This window comes from Saccostrea cucullata, unplaced genomic scaffold (assembly GCF_032062105.1).
Source record: "Saccostrea cucullata isolate Sc308-1 unplaced genomic scaffold, CSIRO_AGI_Scuc_v1 ctg6494, whole genome shotgun sequence".
Classification (NCBI taxonomy): domain Eukaryota; kingdom Metazoa; phylum Mollusca; class Bivalvia; order Ostreida; family Ostreidae; genus Saccostrea; species Saccostrea cuccullata.
In genome coordinates, this window is record NW_026927824.1 from 1 (window position 1) to 22,456 (window position 22,456).

The following is a 22,456-nucleotide window of genomic DNA, read 5'->3' on the forward strand; positions in this document are numbered from 1 at the left end:
CTGTAAAATTCTTTCAAAATGCTACTCCTCCTACAGTTTTGGTCTGATATCAGTATAACTTGGCACACAAGTAGACTACATTAAGATACATAATTCTGTGTATCGGTTTTTGATTTCGATGAACGGTGTTGCAGTGGTTACTAAAAATAGAAATTTCTGTGAAATTCTTTCAAAATGCTACTTCTCCTACAGTGTTGGTCTGATTTCAATATAACTTGGCGCAAAAGTAGACTACACTAAGATACATAATTCTATTTATCGGTTTTTGATTTCGATGAAAGGTGTTTACTAAAAATTGAAATTTCTGTGAAATTCTTTCAAAATGCTACTCCTCCTACAGTTTTGGTGTGATTTCAATAAAACTTGGCACACAAGTAGACTACAATAAGGTACATAATTCTGTGTATTGGTTTTTAGCTCTACTGGTCAGAGACCAGAAGAGCTTATGCGATAGTAAGGTGTCCGTCGTCCGTCCGTCTGTCTGTCTGTCTGTCTGTCCGTCTGTCTGTAAACAATTTTTCAAAATGCTACTCCTCCTACAGTTTTGGTCAGATTTCAATATAACTTGGCACACAAGTAGACTACACTAAGATACATAAAATAGTGCATGGGTTTTTGATTTCGATGAACCATGTTGCCATGGTTACTAAAAATAGAATTTTCTTTGAAATTCCTTTAAAACGCTACTCCTCCTACAGTTTTGATTTGATTTCAATATAACTTGGCACACAAGTAGACTACACTAAGATACATAAAATAGTGCATTGGTTTTTGATTTCGATGAACGGTGTTGCCATGGTTACTAAAAATAGAATTTTCTTTGAAATTCCCTTAAAACGCTACTCCTCCTACAGTTTTGATTTTATTTCAATATTACTTGGTACACAAGTAGACTACACTAAGATACATAAAATAGTGCATCGGTTTTTGATTTCGTTGAACGATGTTGCCATGGTCACTCAAAATTGAATTTTCTTTGAAATTCCTTTAAAACGCTACGCCTCCTACAGTTTTGATTTGATTTCAATATTACTTGGCACACAAGTAGACTACACTAAGATACATAAAATAGTGCATCGGTTTTTGATTTCAGTGAACGATGTTGCCATGGTTACTAAAAATAGAATTTTCCTTGAAATTCCCTTTAAAATGCTACTCCTTCTACAGTTTTGGTCTGATTTCAATATTATGTAAGACACAAGTAGACTACACTAAGATACATGAAATAGTGCATTTGTTTTTTATTTTGATGAACGGTGTTGCCATGGTTACTAAAAATAGAATTTTCTTTCAAATTTCTTTGAAATGCTACTCCTCCTACAGTTTTGATTTGATTTCAATATTACTTGGCACACAAGTAGACTACACTAAGATACATAAAATAGTGCATTGGATTTTAATTTCGATGAACGATGTTGCCATGGTTACTCAAAATTGAATTTTCTTTGAAATTCCTTTAACACGCTAGTCATCCTACAGTTTTGGTCTGATGGCAATGGCTTCTTTTCTCATCCTTTGTTATAAGTACAAACCAGTAGAGCTACAGTCTTGACAGAGACTTCTGGTCTTTTCAACCCCTGATATATGTCATGTTCAAGGAGAATAATGATTTAGAAATTTGAAGTCACGATAACTCCAAATCATATTAATTACATTTTACAGGTATGGAATCAGCTGTTCTTTTAAAATACTTCCAAGCTACATGTATATATGTCTTTGGCGGCATCTTGTTAAATTATTTAATGAGGTAATTATAACTCGAGTCTTCAAAACTTATATAACCTGCTGGTTATCAAAGCTATCAATTAAGGTAGGTCCGTACTTTCAAAATTTTCTGTCAAACTCATAATTTTTTAATTTGAATGCCTTAGATAAGTCATAAACTAACTAAAACACCCCAAAAAGACATATCTTTGCAGGTGAATTTTCATACAACATGTCTCAGAGTACATACCTCTAAAACTTCAACAGCCAAAATTGATCTTAAAGAAGTGAGATCATATTTCATTTAGCTATGCACCAAATATCATTTAATTTATGTTAAAACTTATGAAAATCAAAAACATTCATTTGCCAAGAGAATATTTGAAATCTTTACTGGAAAACATTCACAAATTGATGTTGAACCTGCCCATGTCTTTCAAATAAAAATCTCAAAATTCAATTATTTTGAATAATTCTCAAAATCAAAACTGTTTAGATGCCATTTTTTCTTTTAAAATATTAAGAATTATATTTAAGGTCAACAAAAACACAAAGTTTATTATGTTCAACCAGATAAATTTAACAAAACACCCTTTTGAACACGTATACCCCCATATTTTAATTATCAATTTTTCAATCGTTTTTGGCAAAAAATTTTTAAGTTAAATTTAAAAAGATGATATAGGCTTTAAAATCAATCAAATTAGATCTAAAGTTAGTTTGTTTAAAAAAAAATTAAAAAGCATTTGGTCCATAAAGCCAATTAAGAGTTTTTGTGTCTGTGAATTACTAAATGACATATAGTTCCTTCGCACAGAGTGCAAAATGTAAAAATGTCCATAAATAACGATTTTAAATGCTAAATTATATTAAAATAAACAAATACTTTCTAAATTATTTTCAATCATCCAAATAGTTTTTTTCAACAGATAAGTGATAATCAGAATTTTATATTGGTGTGTAAAATTAAAACCGGATCCGTAAAGTATGGACCTTCCTTAAGTGTGAAAACCAATCAATAGTATTAGTGAACCCATAGTTCATTAAGTCTAATGGTAAGAAATTAGAGAAATGTTTATTTGTACGCTTATAAACAAATTCACATTTTATTTTTTAGTTATTTACCATATAAGATGTATTTTGTCCGAGTAACCGAATAGCAATTTTACTTACCGATACTCGCATCGATCGACGGTTAACCGGGTACTCGTTGCCAACACTACTAGTGACACTAATCTTATTCTGAATTATGCACCTGGAGAGAATAAGCGTCCCTTAAGTTTCCATTGTGATGATCATTCTGAGGAGCTTAGCTTTCCGCAGTTACTACCATCTGGAAAATACGGATTTTCCACGCCCAGAGTCAAAAAGTTGTCATTGAAAAAATACTTCCAGTGCAGAATTTTGTGTCATGATACTAGATTTGCCAGCAATATTGAATACATATTCTAGGCTCAGTATCGTTGTGAAGTTAAAGAAATTCAAGACTCTTTAAGTGTTGCTCTAAGAAAAGGAAAACAGAGTAATTTGACAGCAGGCGAAATTAGAGATAACATTAAAGAGTATATTCGTCACGATCTAGGAGTTCATTTTATGCAGAAGATCAGAGGATCACCTGCTTATTTTAATAAACTCTTCTTCGACTTACTAGGAATGATCCGCCATTTGGGCCCTTGAACCTGGTTTATTGCACTTTCAGCAGCTGACCTAAAGTGGACGGACACACTGACAGTGATGGCTGAACAACAAGGAATCTCCTTAACATCTGAGGACATAGAATCAATGACCTGGGAGGACAAATGCAAATATTTAAAATCAAACCCAGTGACAGCTGCTCGCCATTTTGACAATAGAGTCCAATTATTTCTGAGATGCATATTATTGAATCCAAACTTGATGCCATTCGGACATATTACTGACTACAAGTACCGAATTGAGTTCCAGCACAGAGGGTCTCCGCATGTCCATATGTTGTCTTGGGTCAAAAATGCTCCATCTATAGATACAAACTCTGAATCAGAAATAGCAGATTATATCAATACCAAAATAACTTGCAGAATTCCAGAAAATGACTCTAGCCTTGCAGACCTGATATCTCAAGTACAAAAACACTCTCATTCGATAGCTTGCAGGAAGCATGGCTACAGCTGCAGGTTTAACAAATAACAAATGTTTATTCCTGTGTGATGTATCTAGCTTCTTATGTTTCCAAGCCTGAAAAAACACTTGGTGATGTATTAAAAGCTGTTAGCAAATCTTCACAACACCTTGGGGCTAAACAGTCAATGAGAAGTGTTGCACATAAGTTTCTGACCCACCGTGAGGTCAGGGCCCAGGAAGCTGTTTATCGCCTTTTATCACTTCCATTAAGTCAAGGATCAAGAACTATACTATATGTGGACACAGATTTGCCCGAAAACCGAACACGTTTGTTCAAGCCAATGAATATTCTTTAGCAACTGGATGCAGGGGTGTGCAATTAGCATCGCCCGACGCCTGGGGCTACCACTTATTTGGGTCGGGCTAGTGATTTTCTGCAAGGAGGTAGCCCGTCGAGCTAGTAAAAGTTTTAACTACACACGCAATACATGAAAAGCACAACCGGTATTTTCACCGGTTTTTTGCAGTTTAATTCCCAACAAGTGAATATTTTCCAGACAACATGCTCCAACTGTCAATAAATCTCAATAATCTTATCGTTTTGCAGTATTACCTGACTTGTTTACTTCCAAAAACGATCGTTTTTTTCTTAATCCGAATTTCCTCTATTCCTTCGTTTATGGTAAATACATGCAGATATCTCATTGAAATATTTACGATCACTCAATCAACTGAAAAATACGCGTTTTGCGACACACATAAAATATATTTCTAGTGTATTTAATGATTAAACATGAAAAGAAAATGAATTTAATTTCATTCTAAATGAGCTGCTGCTAGTGCAATGTTCAGAAAAAGGGACGATGATTTATTTAAATTCATTTTAATTTTCTTTCATGATAATTTAAACATGATGTTAAAATTTAATAGTGAGAATTATACATTAATTTTAAAACGAATTAACTCAGTACCCTGACTTTTTCAACAATTAATATTTCAATTTATTTAAATTTTTGCCCCTATATTTGAGCTAGTAACTTTTTACTTGGGGCTAGTAACTTTATAGTTGCCACTATCCCGTGGGCTAGTAATAAATTTTTCTAATTGCACACCCCTGCTGGATGATGATGATCCTGATGTTTTTCTACATGGAATACTTGATAGATATCCAGCTCGACCCAATAACTCAGAAAGAATGTGTCTCCATGAATTTGTTTCTTTATATAGAACCTGTTGGAAGCCTTTGGAAACAAATGAAGCAAGAGCAATCAACAGAGAATGCAACGAAAACACACGACAGTCAGAACGTATTAACCTCAAAGACAACATGGGACACATGCTTCTCAGACAAACACCAGCATTAATTAGATATCATCAGTGGTCACCGAAAAAGCAACCAGAACAATATTTTCAAGCGCAACTTCTATTATACTTTCCTTGGAGAACAGAGATAGCAGATCTTCAAGGAAATTCTTATAAGGAAAGCTACTTGGCAAAGTTGGACATTGTTCAAGACAATAGAAGTAGATTTGAATACTTTTCTGATGAAGTTGGTGACGTTTTAGATGATATGCAAGAATATGGAATCAGAGAAGAATCTTGGCATGTAATAGCACCAGAAACTAAAAAAGAACAAATTGAAGAAGAAATTGAAGGTGCAGAAATTGAATGCAATCCTGGGAATGATTTTGACTCTGACATTCATCAAAAAACTGCAGCAAACTTTGATTCTGGATGTACCTCATTTCACTATGAAATGCTATCAGAAGAAATGCCTACCTCAGAATGGGTAGAACGAATTTTGTCCCTGAATGAAAAACAGTATGCTCTTCATCAGTACGTTGTAGAATGGGCATCCAAAATGACTCTCTCGCATAGAATTCAAAAACCAAATCCTTTTTTACCTGTTTCTTACTGGAGGTGCTGGTGTTGGTAGGAGCCATCTAGTACGAACCATTGTGCAAACTGTAAACAGAATCTTCGCTATTAATAAGCAAGGTAATGAAAACCATGTTCTAGTGTGTGCACCTACTGGAGCTGCTGCATATAATATTTCAGGATACACATGTCATGCAGCATTCCTTCTGCCCCTCCAAGCAAAGAAAACTGATGATTACATACCACTTTCCACAGAAAAACTTGCAGTAGTGAAAGAAACATTTTCAAACATAAAATTAATTGTGATAGACGAGATCTCAATGGTTGGAGCAGATACACTGCTGACAATTCACAGACGTTTGTGTGATATTATGTCAAACACACAAACATTCGGAGGCATTTCAATATTGGCAGTAGGAGATCTTTTACAATTACCAGCTGTTGCTCAAAAGCCTATCTTTGCAAAACCTTCAGATGAAATGTCAGCAATATATGGCTCTTTATGGCAAACTCACTTCAAAATCCTTGAACTTACAGAAATACAGCGCCAAAAAAATGACAGTAGATTTGCCTCCTTATTGAATAGAGTGAGAACAGGAGATCAGACAGATCAGAATATTGCTCTCCTGAACACAAGACAAACATCTCCATCTGTAGAAAACTACCCACAACATGCGACACATATATTTGCATACAACAGAGATGTGAACACACACAATGCTGCCATATGCTTCAAACACTCTCTCAACAGCTTTGTACATTTAAAGCAAAGGATTCAAAACGAGATGAACAAACAAACAGAGTAGAAGTTTCTTCATTTTGTGATATGGCTGGAGGGTTGTCAAAGACATTGGTACTTGGGATTGGAGCACGTATCATTCTCACAAAGAATTTAGATGTCTCTGAGGGATTGGTGAACTCAGCAGCAGGAACTGTCACGGGCTTTCTTCCTCAACCTTCTCCTGATGCCATTGAATATAACCCGAAATTTATCCTGTCAAGTTTGACGATGACAAAATTGGAAGGAAAAGAAGAGACGAATACCAATCTGTTCTTCCCAATACATATAAAGACTCTATTCCAATCTTAAATCGAAATTCCAATCCCTTTGGGCAAGTCAAAAAAGATATCTTCAAAAAAAAAAACAAATTTCCACTTGCACATGCCTGGGGTTTAACAATACACAAAGAGCAAGGGAAAACAGAAGATGTATTAGTACTCTCTATGAAAGGTTCCTTTCACACAGGACAATTCTACACAGCTATCAGCAGGACAAAAACTTTAGAAGGACTCTACATTCTTGGTGCAATTGAATCACCAAAAATAAAAGTAAATATAAGTTCTCTGAATGAAATTGAGAGGATGAAGAGAGACGTCCCCTTTCTGCCATCACTGCCACTTTCTTTCCAGACGTCATCTGAAATCTATTTCAAGATCAACTTCATCAACATAAATTCACTAATTCCTCATTTCCCTTCACTTATGAAAGACAAATTTGTACAACAGAGTCATATTACAGGATTAGCAGATACTGGGATGATTTCCTCTGATGAACATCAAGAAATACCAAACTTTAACAGCTTAAGGTGTGATCAACTTCATGATCAAAATCATAACCAAAGAAAACAAAGGAGAAGTGGTGGACTACTGCTTTTTATTCATCATTTCTATATGATTAATCAGTATTATGTGGAAAATATCATCATTCAGTATCAGATGGTAGTTATCTCTCCTTGTGTTGACAGGACTGTGCGAATTTTCATCCTCTCTGTATACAATAATCCAAAAAATTCTGTACACCAATTATTATGCGACTTAGAAAGACTCTTATCCGAAATACCTTACCAGTGTCAGAGCTTTTGTAGTAGGTGATTTCAATGTTGACATTTTGTGTAAATCCAACAGTTGCCAAAAACTTATAAATCTTTTTAAATATTATGGATTTCACCAGTTGTGTAAATTCCCTACTCATAGAAGAGGAGGTCTTATTGACCACTGCTACACAAATGTACATTCAGAGGACATTATTTTGTCCACAGTGCCAGTCTACTACAGTGACCACCATCTTTTATCTGCAGCAATACCATTCATGTGTTTGAAATAAAAGGTATCTTTCATTTATTTCCAACAACAGCAAAAACAAAAATTATAGATTTTTATTTGATCCTGTATATTGTTGTAAATTCAAAAATATTTTATTCTGTGACAGTCTTCACCAAATCTTTTTTTCAGCACATGCCCTTCGGGCAGGTGTAATCACCAATTACATAACACAAAGAAATATTTCCAGGCCCAAAATTTTATCAAGTTATATTATTCTTATTTTCCTTTTCATGCCAAGGAAATGATCTGAAGAAATCCATTCTGACAATTTATTGTGTCGCCGTTTGTTTTCAACATGTATACTTTTTGAGTCTCTTTTGCAGAAGAGTTCATTGGAAATCGCGTTAAAGTAAACTGTCATTAAAATTTTATTTTGTGTACTTTACTTTAGATGGAAAATCTACGACTTTAAAGTACAATTAATGTTATTGGTCTTATTTGATTTCTTTATATTGAGGCTTATGCCTTAGAATTTGTGGTAATTGTACAATTTCCACATGCTCGCTTCCAATTTTACCAAAACTGGTACCGGAGTATATCTACCCTTGAATTCAGTACCTTGGTACACCAGTATCTTGCTTCTCAATGTTAACCATATCAGAACATATTTGACACCTATTCTGAAAAACCCCGGGGGGGGGGTATTAGTCCCTTTTGGGCAGTTCTAGTTAATGTTCGGATGGCACCCACGCCTGTCACTAGATGCATTCTTAGGATTAAAACCAGGGAATCAGAATGAAGGAGCAAAAGATCACCAGTCATATGTCCATAAACTTCAAGAAGGATTGCAGTACTCTTATAAAGTTGCCGCAGAAGACTCAAAGAAAAACGCATATAAAAATAAAGAAAATTTTGATACGAAAGTTAGAAATTCTAAGTTAGAAATTGGGGATAGAGTTTTAGTTAGAAAAGTTGGTTTCAAAGAAAAGCATAAACTTGCAGACAAGTGGGATGAATATGTTTACATTATTTCAGTAATTTCCAAATGAAGACGTTCCAGTTTATGTTGTTAAGCGTGAGGATGGAAAAGGGTCTACCTGTACCCTCCACAGAAATTTTCTTTTGCCTTTTAATTGTATTCCTGACGAATGTTATTTCTTCACCAGTTTCCAAACAGGGCAACAAGAACCAGTCATCAGAGCATAACCACTATTCCTTCAGATGATTCATCTCAAGTTCGTCAGATGAGAGCGATAGAGGAGTTTACATCATACCACAGCGTCGTCGTCGACAAAACCCTCAGCATTCCTCTCCTCGACAGTCAAATATAAACCATTCATCTCTACGACAGTCATCTACAAACCATTCTTCCTTACGTCAGTCAACTACTGTAGATTCCTAAATATATGCGTGGAATTAATTATTGCGTAATTTCGCGAGAAGCACGCGCGAAATCAAAATACTCACCTTTATTTTTATGGTGCTGAAATCTATGTTAAATCTCTTGATCAACCCTCCATTCGCGAATTATTATTCTCGCGATTTGCCGTTGAAGAGCCCATCCGCGATAAAAAGTACTCGCGAAAAATAAGGAATCTACAGTATACCATCTTCTTATTCTAGATCTTCAATTTCAAGTTCAATAACCGATTTAAACTAATGGTCCTCCGAAACATGGCTGAAAAATTGCCGACTCGGCGTTAAACAATATTCAATCAATCAATCAATCAATTTCAGTGAATTCACCAAGTTGTAGTACTCCATCTCCCAGAAGATCAACTAGAGTCAGTAAACCGCCAGAGAGATATTGGGAGTGGCAGTATGTACAGGATGTCAGCCAGAAATGTTTTTACTTAGAGACACTAGTGTAGCATCATCAGAGATGTGATTAGTCAAAGACACTTGTGTAGTTTGTCTGTGTGTCAGGGTTTATAGTTATAGATATTTTCATGAAGTTATACTTCTAATCATTTTTTTACTATGTGTATAATTACAAGTATGTGTATATATTATATGATGACAACAATGAAGTTTCTTCTTCCATCAGTATTACTACTGATGTATGATGGCTCGTGTATTTTTTTATGACCATTTGACCCATATGCCCTGGTACCCTTGTTAGGTTATAAGGTAATGTCAGGAGCCATTTTCTCCTGGCAAGGGGAATATGTAGCCAGGTGTTAGATCTTGGATCCACCTATTTGTGGTTAGTTCATTGTCTGTCTTCATTGTCATTCGCTGTCGGTGTCACGTGATTTAGTGTTAGAGAAAAAGGGGTATATGAGGGAGTGAGTTGTATTCAATACTAACAAAACCTGTTTTAAACTACCTGCCCGCCTATATACCCATATCTATGCACATCGTCAAGGTAGCAGCACGATTTATAGCATAGCCTATAGGGTGATGTAGACTGGTTATTTATTCTCCATTTATATATTATCAAAACCCAAGAACTCTGAATTCTGTTCTGATCTCTACCCACGGGTTACAGCATGTTAAAATCATACCAGCAGTTTGACATCGTCAAAACCCACGGGTGATCTCGTCTTTACTTATCACCCGTGGGCAAACTAGCTGAAATGTCGCCGTAAAATATGCTAATTTGATGTTTTTAGTTAACCAATCGGAAAGTTGGAACTCTTCAATTTTGAAAAAGACGTTTATTACTTTGCTATTTATGGTAAATATATTTTGACGCTCGTTAAAACGTGCGAAGTTTGATTTAAAACAATGAAAGTCAATTCATGCAAGTAACTGACATTAATACCCCACAGATATTATTTACATGTAGGAGTACCTCTTTGTAACTGCAAAATGCACCAGTGAGTGGATTTATCAGCTGTGTTTACTACGAAATGAGTTTTTCATGTTTTTGGCAATGCCGAACATGCATACGAAACGTGAACTGAATTCGTTGTTTGGCATCGCGACTTTGTGAAGCGGCCAATCAAATGAGCCATGCATATTTAATTACATACGACGATATTTCAGCGAGTTTGCCCACGGGTGATAAAGTAAAGACGATATCACCCGCGGGTTTCCGACGATGGCAGTTTGATTGCTCGACGTATAACTCATCAAGTTTCACTGAAATTGACGATGGATGTAAACAGATGCCGAGACCAGAAGAGCTTATGCGATAGTAATGCGTCCGTCGTCCGTCTGTCTGTCTGTCTGTAAACAATTTTTTCAAAATGCTACTCCTACAGTTTTGGTCTGATTTCAGTATAACTTGGCACACAAGTAGACTACACTAAGATAGATAGATGCGTTTATTACTATGATTATATTTAATTTTTCATGGGAACAAGTCTTGATAATTTGTTGGTTTCTTTAAAACTCAAGAAAAAAGATAAAGTATGTTCTAAACATATGTGTTTACGGTGGGTCTTTTTTTCTGTGGCGATAGAAGTTATTTTCAAATGGGGCACTGCAAGGAGGATGCGTAGCATTTTATTTGAAAAATGTTAAACAATATGCGGTGCATGAAAAACAAATTGTAACTAGTGCTAATTGTAACGGAGACCGTTACAAGATGTTCCCCAAATGCTCCCCAACTCCCTTTTTGTGCCATATTCCCTGTAATCTCTATTAAATAAGAAATACTTAATGGAATTTAAATTTATCAAGGTCTTCCCAGAAGAATACAAAATATATTTAAATTTAAGCATTGTACGCTTGTTCATGTGCGTAACTGTGATATTATTCTCTTGCTCACACTATCTATATATTTTAATATACTTGATATCAAAGATGTTATCCAAAAGTATTAAAAAATGCACTGATTCCCGAGTGTATTTTTAATTTTACTCATTTCACGTGCACGCACGTGCAAGCAAGTGCATGATGAATACACCTTCTTGTAGGAGTCCCTTATATTTATCTATGTTCTAAAACCCATCCTGCTTGGTTGAAAACAAGGGAGTTATAGCCATTTGAAGTTTCAGCCAATAGATTGCAGCACACATGCATGCGCGTGATTTCATGAATTTTTTATCTTAATCGTATTGAAGGATATCTTAATGAATGACTATATTTAAAATTCCAAACACTTCGTCAAAAAACAAAATAAATATAGCCATTTAAAGTTTCAGCCAATCAAATTGCAGCACACGTGCATGCGCGTGATTTCATGATTTCTTTCTATATCGTATTGTAGGATATCCTACTGCATGACTATGTTTTACATTTCAAAGCATTTCGTCAAAAAACAAAGGAGATATAGCCATTTTAAGTTTGGCGGCCAATAGATTGCAGCACGCACGCATGCGCATGCTTCCGTGAAAATTTTTGTATGTCGGGCTGCCTAATCTCATAATTTAAGAGTCTAGAAAATTTCAAAAGATTATGACAAGAAACATGAAAAATATTCGTTTTTTTAAGTTCAGCCAATCGAGACCAAAAGCACACGTGCAGCGCGTGAGATCTTGCTATTTTGACCATGTCATCATGTCTATACTACTAATATATACTTATATTATGAGTTTCAAAGCATTTCATCAAGAAATAGAAAAGTTGCGGCTACATCTATTATATTAGTCATTTCATGTGTTGCACGTGCGCGCTCTTGCAACACATACGCGAGAGGGAGCATGTCATTATGCATATACAAGTAATATATACTTATATTATGAGTTTCAAAGGATATAGTCAAAAAAAGAAAAGTTACGGCCATATCTATTATACTGGTTCATTTCACGTGTTGCACGTGCACGCTCTGCAAGCACGTGCGCGCAAAATGACCTTGATTCCGCAAATCTACATAACATGTATACTAACCCTAAAAAGGTTTTACCTACTTCGGATGAACAGTTTACAAGATCACTCGCGGACAAAAAAGTACCCAGGAAGAAGAAGAAATAATAATAATAAACTAGAAACGATCTCGTTGCGAGCAACGAGAGGTCTTCCGTCCGATTCTGGAAAAAAAAAACTAGTAAAGTCGAGCTGAGAAGTAAACAAAAATTTTGGTCACAAATTAAAACCAGGTCGCCAGCGTGAAAATCCAATCCGCTTTTTCCCCTTTTATCCCCAACACGCTAACCATTACCCTATTGGGAGTACTGCTCTAAATGTACTTGTGTATACTTTTGCTACAGTACACCTGTCTAAGAATTATAAAAGCGGGCCATTATTCATAATTTCGCGCCAAACGCCACGTTAAATCTTTGCGCCTTTTCTTGGGACTGATCTATTAAATAGGTGTGATAGCTTCAATGAAATTAAGAAAAAAGAACGTTCTCATAGCCTAATTTCGAGGTTTAGAAAATATATTTAACACATTGTACACATTCTATAGAAAAGAAACACAAAAGCAGTGAAATGACTATAATTTATTTGTTTTATTTCCGTCTCAGAAGTGAACTATGCCGATTAGTTACACTTTCATAAAAAGGTTGAAATGTTTTGCCGAAAAAGATGCCTCGCTCTACGACAGTCAAGGAATCAGATACCATTTATGTTCAATAACTTGATTCAGATCTTTGAGAAAAGAATGTTAATATAAACTCCATTAGACGATCTTATTAAAATGGTTTTCTTATTTTTGTCTTTTCTATTTGTTTAATATCACACAAGTGTGCATGGGAAGAACAGTAGTTATACGTTTTATACTTACTATATACATGCATCGATATTGTTTCTTGAAAAACTATAACTTATAACTATGATTTAAGATCTGTTTTTCCGTCTTGCAAAACAAATGATAATAGGTATCTCTCATTTGCACATTTAGTCTTTTCTTTTTCTACTTTGAGAACCAACCAAAACCAGTTACAGAAGACGTTTGAAAAGACCCTCGAATAAATCTTTAGTTTGACACAGAATTGCAACGTAATTACTACGTGATCTATTAACGCGCAAACCATTAAGCTTTTGGGAGCACTGCTCTAAATATACTTGTGCATACATTTGCAACAATACACCTGTCTAGGAATTATAAAAGGCGGACCGCTATTGATAATTTCGCGCCAAACGCCAGGAGTATATTCTATTAAATAGGTGTGATAGCTTCAATAAAATAAAATAAATAAAACGTTCTTATCGCCTTTATTTTATTTCGACGTTAAGAAGGTATATTTAACACATTGTACACATTACATATCGTATCTAGCCCAGTTAAACTAAAGCAGTGAAACGGAAATTAAGTTTTAAGATTGACACGTAATAACAACGTACTACTACGTGAAAGTCCAAGTAGTTTTTTACATTTCATGTATCTTTATGTCAGAATGGTTTAATCAAACGCTCAGCGGCCTCCATAAACCCCCACTCGCGAAATGGCGGAGTTGACAGAGGCAGACGCCATCTTGGACCCGCTCAGATTTTCAAATATTAATATCTAGGATTCAGATTAACCAATATTCAAACAACTTATATAGTAAGCATCAATAGAAGGGTCTCTGTTAATATTCCAAAAATAAATAAAAAATATTGAAAAACAAAAAAGTTAGAAAATACAATTTTTTTGATTCGTTTCTCCTAACGAGCGGAAGTACCGACGACGAACGAAAGGTCGCGTCCTGGATAGTATATATCACGATCTATAATCCCTGAAAGTTTCATGTTGATATCTTTTGCCGTTTTTGAGTTTAATCGTGGACAAAATGTCATTTTAATTTCAGGAAATGTCCCGTAACTTGGCACCAGATAGGAATTTTCAAAAAATCGCTCAGATAGATCAAGTTCATATTACGACACATCTTTTCTGAAAATTTCATATAATTCCATCCAGTAGTCTTCGAGAAATCGCGTGCACAAAATTAGAAAGTCAAAAAAATAATAATAATAATAAGAAACAATAGAATCACTATAAGGTCTTCCGTGAAGACGAAAGACCTTAAAAACAGAGTAAAAACAATATGTTCCCCACCTTCGTTTGGGGAACATAATTACATGTATTACATTCGAAAAGTTGGTACATATGTCTATTTTGTTTAGCAGTTAGATAAAAAAATAGTCAGTCATAGGATTTCCTTCAGGCACCTTAGATAAATAGCTAGATTGTTTACGATGACCCACACATTGTATGGAGTAATGTTTGGACATAAAAACGCATCATGTCTCCTTATGTTGACAACGTTGTAAGCTCTCGCTCATTGAACATACGAAGCTTGATAAAATATATTGAGTTGTTTCTTTGAAATTTAGAAGCAAGCACAGTGTTTGCAAAGAAAGGTCCATTGCATATGCTATGTCTATCATCGCAAAAAAAAAAAATGAGAGCCCCCCCCTCCCCGAAAACCCTATGTTTGTTTTTCAAAATAGTGCTAAAGATTAAAAAATTTCGCATTACTAAATATGTGATGGAACATGTACTAGCCTTATAAGACCATTTGTTAAAAAAAAATATTTGGTTGCCCTCTCTCCCGATCTATTGCCTAGAAATGGCCCGACTCAATTTTTCTTACATCTCATTACACGATTTTTTTTCTTCCGTCAACAAATATGTTTAAGAGTCAAAATCAGCAAGCATCGAGCATTTAGTTAAAAAATGTGGAAAGTGGCATAGAAACAGATTTGGTTAAAACTCGTATAGAAATTTTCAGAACAAAGGGTATGATAGAAAAAAGCAAGCAAAAAATAATTTTTCGCATTGTTGCTATGGAAACCACGCGCCTTTCAAAAAGCATGTTTTGTACTTTATCATGACTCTTGAATTTATGGTTAACCAAATACTTTTTTATTACTAGTCATTTAAAAAAAGCTTTTTAAATTATTATTTTATTTATATAAATATACTCTATTTTAACAGCTGTTGATTATTGAAATTCTCTTCACCTTTTGATGGATAAAACTAGTTTTTGGGGTTTATTTTGCTTTAAAAAACAGCAAATTCGAAGTACTCGATAAGAAATCTACAACCACATTAAAGCTTATCAACATAAAATATTTACTAAACAGTATTTGTACTAGAAGAATCAAGCAAAAAAAATCTGCAGGCAACTAAAGCATTTATATATGACAACTGATTTAAATCCATAATTTTCTGTCACTTTTCTTCAAATTACCTCCCTTTGGTATAGCTCTCTAACATAGGAGGAGTAAACGGTAGTTTGCTTACATTGTTTTCAATAACAATGTACATAAGACTAGCAGAAAATTACAAACTTGGAGCAGTCTGAGCCTCAGTTTTGGCGTTTTCATGAGTCTTAATTACGGTGAGTGATTGAATTTTTTACAATTTACAATTTACTATTACAACAGTTACTGAAGAATGTATAGCATAAATTTATCAACCATGCAGTAAAATATGTAACACTTGGCAAGTGTTTTTGCACATTTCAATTTTATTCTGATTGATTATATATGTTAGCATTACTTATTTTATAACTAAAAAAAAGATTATGCATATTATAAGGAGGAGGGGGTATGCCCTCCAATAATATTGCCGATATTAAACTATATAATATAATAAAATTAAATCCCCAATTTAGATTGTTTCTACGGGACTAACGTGAAAAACTTGGTAATGATCAGTTACATAACTGTATCCCAAATTATAAAGTTGAATATTAAAGTTGAAAGTTATAAAATTGAATTTAGTTTATAATTTTAATTTGTTGTATTCACGGTATGTATGTAGCCTAAGTCACTCACCAGCTATATACAGTCATGTAATGATTATAACTTGATTGATGGTCGAGTAAATAAAAATTTTGTATATAATAATAGATATCTTTATTTACCATTTAAGATACATGTAATACATGCTTTTTACATGAAAAATTATGAATTTATGAAAACCATCACGATTATGAAATATTTGTAAAATGGAATGACCTTTGTTATGGTAAAGAATGAATCGTTTAAACGTCCACATTTGGCCCCCCTAATATTTACAAAAAAATAACTTTCAGATAATCTACATAATTTTGCCCCAATCTTTCCATTAAACATTGTAGTTTATTAATTTCAATTTAAAAATTTGCTTTCATAAACTGTAATTAGATATTTTTCTGATTAATATAGCAGGGGTACGTTGTTTACATCGATTTCTCATAGACTTTAGGCCACACCCCCATTTTGTAAGCTTATTTTTTATATGAGCGCATTGATGTTTCAATTTGCCGTTTTTATGGTCAACGTAAAAAGTAATACTAATCATTTACATCCATGAAAGAAATTGAAACAATCGTGCGCTCATGTGTTATTTTCCCAAAAACCTCAAAATCACGGGTACTTGTGTCTATAGTAAAGCTACCTTGTTTACAAATTTCAACCCGTCTTTGACCTCATGAATAACAAAGGATTGAACACGTGATTTAAATCTATTCACTTTCACGCTTTGAGCACACCATTTCGACATCGTGTCTAAAGTGTCTGCGGGCTATCCATTGTCAAATCTTATTCCATCGGCTAAAAATACTTGGACAACCCTTCTATTTGAAAATAATTTGGAAAAGTGCATACTTGATATATCTATATGCTAGGTTGAATTGTTTTATTTACCTGTTATTGAACGTTATTTTTGCCAATTTCCCTTTGTTTTTTTCTTTCGGTAAGTATCTATCGATCTACTCCGGGGGGCCTATAGCATACATCTGTTACTTAATCACTGCTTATATTTATTAAACATAATTAAAAATTCTATTTAGGTATCGTTGATTCCGCTTTTTACTGTGTTTGTATATTATACACGTGCGTTTGTTTCAAGAAAACTCTCACTTAAACTGCTGGAAGATATTAAAGTTATACAGTCTTTTTTTCTGTTAAAACCGTCATTATACAGTTTTATAATCGGAAAAACACTTACTAGTATTCACCATGCCTAAAAGTATAAACTGTGTTGTTTGTAAAAAGCGCACAAATAAATCTAATCGAAGAACCCTCAAGGGAAAGATAAACGAAGTACGGAGGACTGAATTAGCACGTATTACGGGAGGAAAGGTCACGGGGGATGACCACATCTGCACAAAATGCACCCTCGATATGAATAGGGGGAAGCTTCAGACTTCTGGGGGCAATGTTGACGTTAAATCATTTTACATCGGCACAAAGACACACAAATATTGTGCTATTTGCAGATCCCGTAAAAAATCAATGAAAACTGTTTCTAAGAAAGCCTGCGCACAGGTATTTCTTAAACACAATGTTATATTGCACGAAAAAGCACGTGTATGCCCCTCTCACTTGTCCAATGAACGCATGATTAAAGATCAACATATCAATGAGAATTTTCATAGGATGAAAATGGGTACTAAAAAGTTGTCCTCAGGGGAATTAAGTGATTATTTATCTCAGTGTAGGGAACTTTTGTTAAAATCCGAGAGTACACGAGTAGATTTCGACAACGAATCCCTAAATGATGAGGATTATATGAATTTGACTGGCATTAATAAACAAGATTTTGAGGCACTGTGTTCACAGATTCATGGATTAAGACAGAAGAAATATTCAAAGAAAACGGTTATAGGGATTCTTTTAACGAAACTTAGAACAGGTCTCTCAAGCACAGTGCTTAAGACGATATTTAACATCAAGAAAAGCAAGTGCGTTTGTCAAATTGTTAAACGTGCAAGAACAGTTTTGATGGACCAGTTTGTTCCGAAATATATGGGCTTAAATCACATTACAAGGGATGAAATCATATCAAAACATACAACAATATTTGCCCGCGAACTTCTTGCATCTGGTGACGACGACACTGCCATATTATTAGTTGATGGTACATACATATACATTGAGAAAAGTGCAAAATATAGTTTTCAGAGAAGATCCTTTAGTATGTACAAAGGTCGACCCCTTGTAAAACCAATGATGTTTGTTGCGTCTGATGGCTACATTGTTGATATCCTGGGTCCATATCTAGCGGATGGCAAAAACAATGATGCTAATATTTTAAATAAAACTTTGCTAAAAGATGACGCTTTACTAAATTGGTTAAAAGAAGATGACATTTTTGTTTTAGACAGAGGTTTTAGAGATTCTTTAGATGTAATCGAGTCTGTAGGTTTGAGGTCCGAGTCACCATATTTTCTGGGGAAGGGGGAAAAGCAACATTCACTATTTGAGGCAAATACGTCGAGATTAGTAACCAAAATAAGATGGGCTGTAGAATCTGCAAATGGGAGGTTAAAAAGGTGGAAGTTTTTGGCAAACGTCGTGACAAATACTCAAATCCCATTTATTGGTGATTATGTCCGTATTGTTGGTTCATTAATTAATGCATTTAGGCCATCTCTCGCGAGTGACTCGGACGATCATCTTGAAATATCCCGTAAAATGCTTGAAAAATCCAAAATTACTACAAATCCTTTAAAAGACTTATTCATAAATTCTTCTGGAAAACGTATTTTATCAAATAAAATGTCAAAAATTGATGCCGCTGATGCTGTTCCCGACTTTCCCAAATTGTCAGAAAACTACTTAAGATCATTAACATTCGGAATATATCAAATAAAGCAAGCGTCTTCATATTCTCGCGAACATTTGGATGAGGAGGGGGGATACGAAATATTCGTTACTAAAACTATGTCAAATATTCTTCAAGCAAAAATACAATCACGCCATGTCTCGTCAAAATCGTACTATTTATGGATACAATTTGATGCATCAGACGAGGAAGATCCCATCAAATACTGGTACTGTCAGTGTAAGTCTGGAGCACGGTTAGTGGGCAGCTGTGCGCATGTTGCGTCGGTACTCTGGTACATAGGAGTGCAGAGACACGCAGACACAGAGCTTCAGAGTCAGATTATGCCCGACAGCGTTCTGGACTGTGCAAAAGACACAGATACCGACATTTCATCATCTAGCAGTGATGATGATTCAGAGATTTAATTCTTACATGATTATCCTGGCTTTCTATCAAAATTCAACCGCATACATATATTTGTTGGAACACTCAGATTTTTTGCAAAATTATATGCTATTGATAATCAATTCTACATGTAAAAAAACTTAATGAAATTATTATCGCTTTAGAATTAAAATAATTATCCATTAAGAAATAAGCTAGGTTATCTTAAAAATACTTACCTAGTCCTAAAACACCATCTTTTGTAAGACATTATGTTTACAGAAACCATATCATTGTGTTTACATTTTATTTCAACGAATTTCAAAAATAATTATTTCATTGATATACTCGTTTAAAAGCTAAGCAGTAAAAACAAAACCTAAACCTGCCAAAATTATTACATCTTGTCGGTCCCAAGCCCGAAAAAAAGGTGAGGGGGTTTTAAGATTGTTTAGTTATTTAATAAGATATCACTTAAAAAACTACATGTATATTAAGTACACGTCGAACACTCGATAATATATTCACGCTATTCGCACGCTTGATTGACGCTCCGCCTCCTTATTCAAATAATACAATGACCTACATAGCCGCAATGGCGAAGTTGAGATTTGGCACTGATGTATGCAATTTTATTTCATTGATATTATGTATAAATTGAAAGTCTCTCTATCAAAAAAGATTTTGAAGTGTTTGTATTCATACCATACCTGTACATTTTAGCTAAAATATGTCAATGTTCTGATTTGAAAAGGCATAAATCCGTGTTCAAAAAGGGGCCAGATCGCAATGTTATGAAGAGTCATTCTACATTTTAATTTTATCACTTTTTTCAGATTATGGGAATACATCATTACAGTACAGACCATTGATGCTGGAGGTGAGTGGATAGTGTTACCGGAGACTCAGGGATCGAGAAAATAGATCCATAAATTGTACAGTGTATTCACGAAAGTGGATCAAATAAATATGTTCAATCCAAAAGTAACATTGTTTGTTTTTCTGTTAGCATTTTTTTATTGATATAAATCTAATACCTATCAATTTTTAGCATGCAGATTCATAATTATTAGATAGTCGAAGAATCTGAAACATATTTAAATTCTGCATTTTGAAGTATCATAGTTAAAACAAAGTCAATATTAAATGATCAATCAATCTTAAAACTGACAAAATGTTTTTGTGAGAAAAAAGAAAGAGGGCTAATTTATATATTGTACCTTATGTACCACTGATGTTGGTGTGAGTGAAATAAAAATGATGAGGATTAACTAGTTTAAAGTCAGACGACACGTTCCTCAAATTTATGTTTTGTATCTCTAGGTATTATATATATGTACATGTATATGTAAAATATTCATATTTGTCATTCTTTTCCGATTTCTACATTGTTTTCAAAATGTTTTTAAATATAAGTACATATGTACAACAAAAATTTTGATATATGCCATTCAAAGGATTGCCCATTAGGGTTATTAATGAATATCTTTTAGGGTCAGTTCAAGTATAGACATTCATATATATACATATATAGCCCTTCAAGATTTTTATTTTAGGCACCAGTAGCTACTGAGGTCTTAGCTGTCTTGCAATATTGTTTCTTAATTAGGACAGCAGGAGAATATATCATTGGTTCAATACCAAAGGTTGCAGTCATTCGTTCTTGACAGACACGGTACCGTTTTTGAAAGTGCATGGTGTGGGGTAGGCATACAAAAAACTGCAAGAAAAAAGTGGGGAAATTCTCCAAACTGGGGGGGGGGGGTTGTAAACATCAGGTTATGTTGAGAAAAAAATTGGGTGGGGATGTCATCCCCCCTACCTAACCCAAACCTGATGCTACATGCCTGATTGATATGGTTTTACTTTAAAATTATGTGAGCTGTCATAGTGACTCTCTTTCATAAACAATAATTATTGTGAGCAAGCTCATAAAATAGTGCTTTTGCATTAAATGTTTTTTTATTTTAAAAAAGGTCCAAATATTAATTTAAAACCTTTTTAAAATTTTGCTAGTGCAGATATACATACCAAAAATGACTATGACATACATGTATACTCAAGTCATAGGTAGTAAAACTGTTGTGTTGAGCATAAACTTCCAATTTCTCTTCATTCAAAGTTAAATATGTAAATGTGCCAAACTCATATAGTACACTTTTACCTTTACCTTGAAAAAGCTATGTCCTTGAGTCAAGGTCAAACATGTCTAAATGAACTTTGGTCAAGGTCATGACAAACCTACCGCTCGAAAATTATATCCAAGATGAAACTTCGTCTTTTCATTAGAATGTTACAGAATGGGCAAAGATTGCACTTTTCTTCTACCAATGACCTTGAACTTGTTCAAATGACCTTGAGTCAAGTTTTTGACACATCTCTCTCATCACAAGCAATCTTAATATCAAGTATGAACTTTCAGTGGCACTTCATTGAAATGTTATGGACAAGTCAAAATTTTACATACATATGGATCGGTGGACAAGGTGATTCCTACTCCCCCCCTTTCCAAGTTTCGTTTGTGAGGAATATAAAATTCCTTTTGAAATTGAATGTGCATTTATTTATCAACAATAGTAAAATTATGAGTATGTTTTGATCAGAACCAATATGACCAATATAATGGACACTGTACATGTAATCAAATTACCCCCACCCCTTCAAAAAAGCTTATAAATGCCAAATTATCACACATTTCAACCATTTGTAACTTTTTTCTACTAAAGTTGCCTGCAAATTTTATTGTATAGATATGACATATGGATAACCCCTAACAAGATAACACCATTCATTTTTCCAGCAGTGGTTGTAGATTTTGTGTATATAGTGATAAACATATGTAACTTTTTCAAAATTAATAAGCATTGACGCCATGTTCTTTTCTCGTTGTCATGGCAACAATATCACCACAGAAATTTTGTTTTTCCTATTTTGAGAGAATAAAGTAATTCCTTCTTTTAACAAATAAAGTAACCAAAATACCTTATCTTA

General features: G+C 34.2%; 1 protein-coding gene across 1 annotated transcript; it reads left to right on the top strand.

Annotated features, from left to right (window-relative positions):
• The first annotated feature begins 17,916 nt into the window (after positions 1-17,916).
• LOC134275563 (uncharacterized) lies at positions 17,917-19,506 on the top strand. Its single transcript, XM_062757832.1, has one exon. It carries the CDS (start codon positions 17,917-17,919, stop codon positions 19,504-19,506), a length of 1,590 nt encoding a protein of 529 aa, XP_062613816.1.
• Positions 19,507-22,456: the final 2,950 nt, after the last annotated feature.

What these genes read in the sequence shown, in the direction of transcription:
- LOC134275563 (XM_062757832.1), top strand. Translation starts at nt 17,917, where the DNA reads ATGGGTACTAAAAAGTTGTCCTCAGGGGAATTAAGTGATTATTTATCT.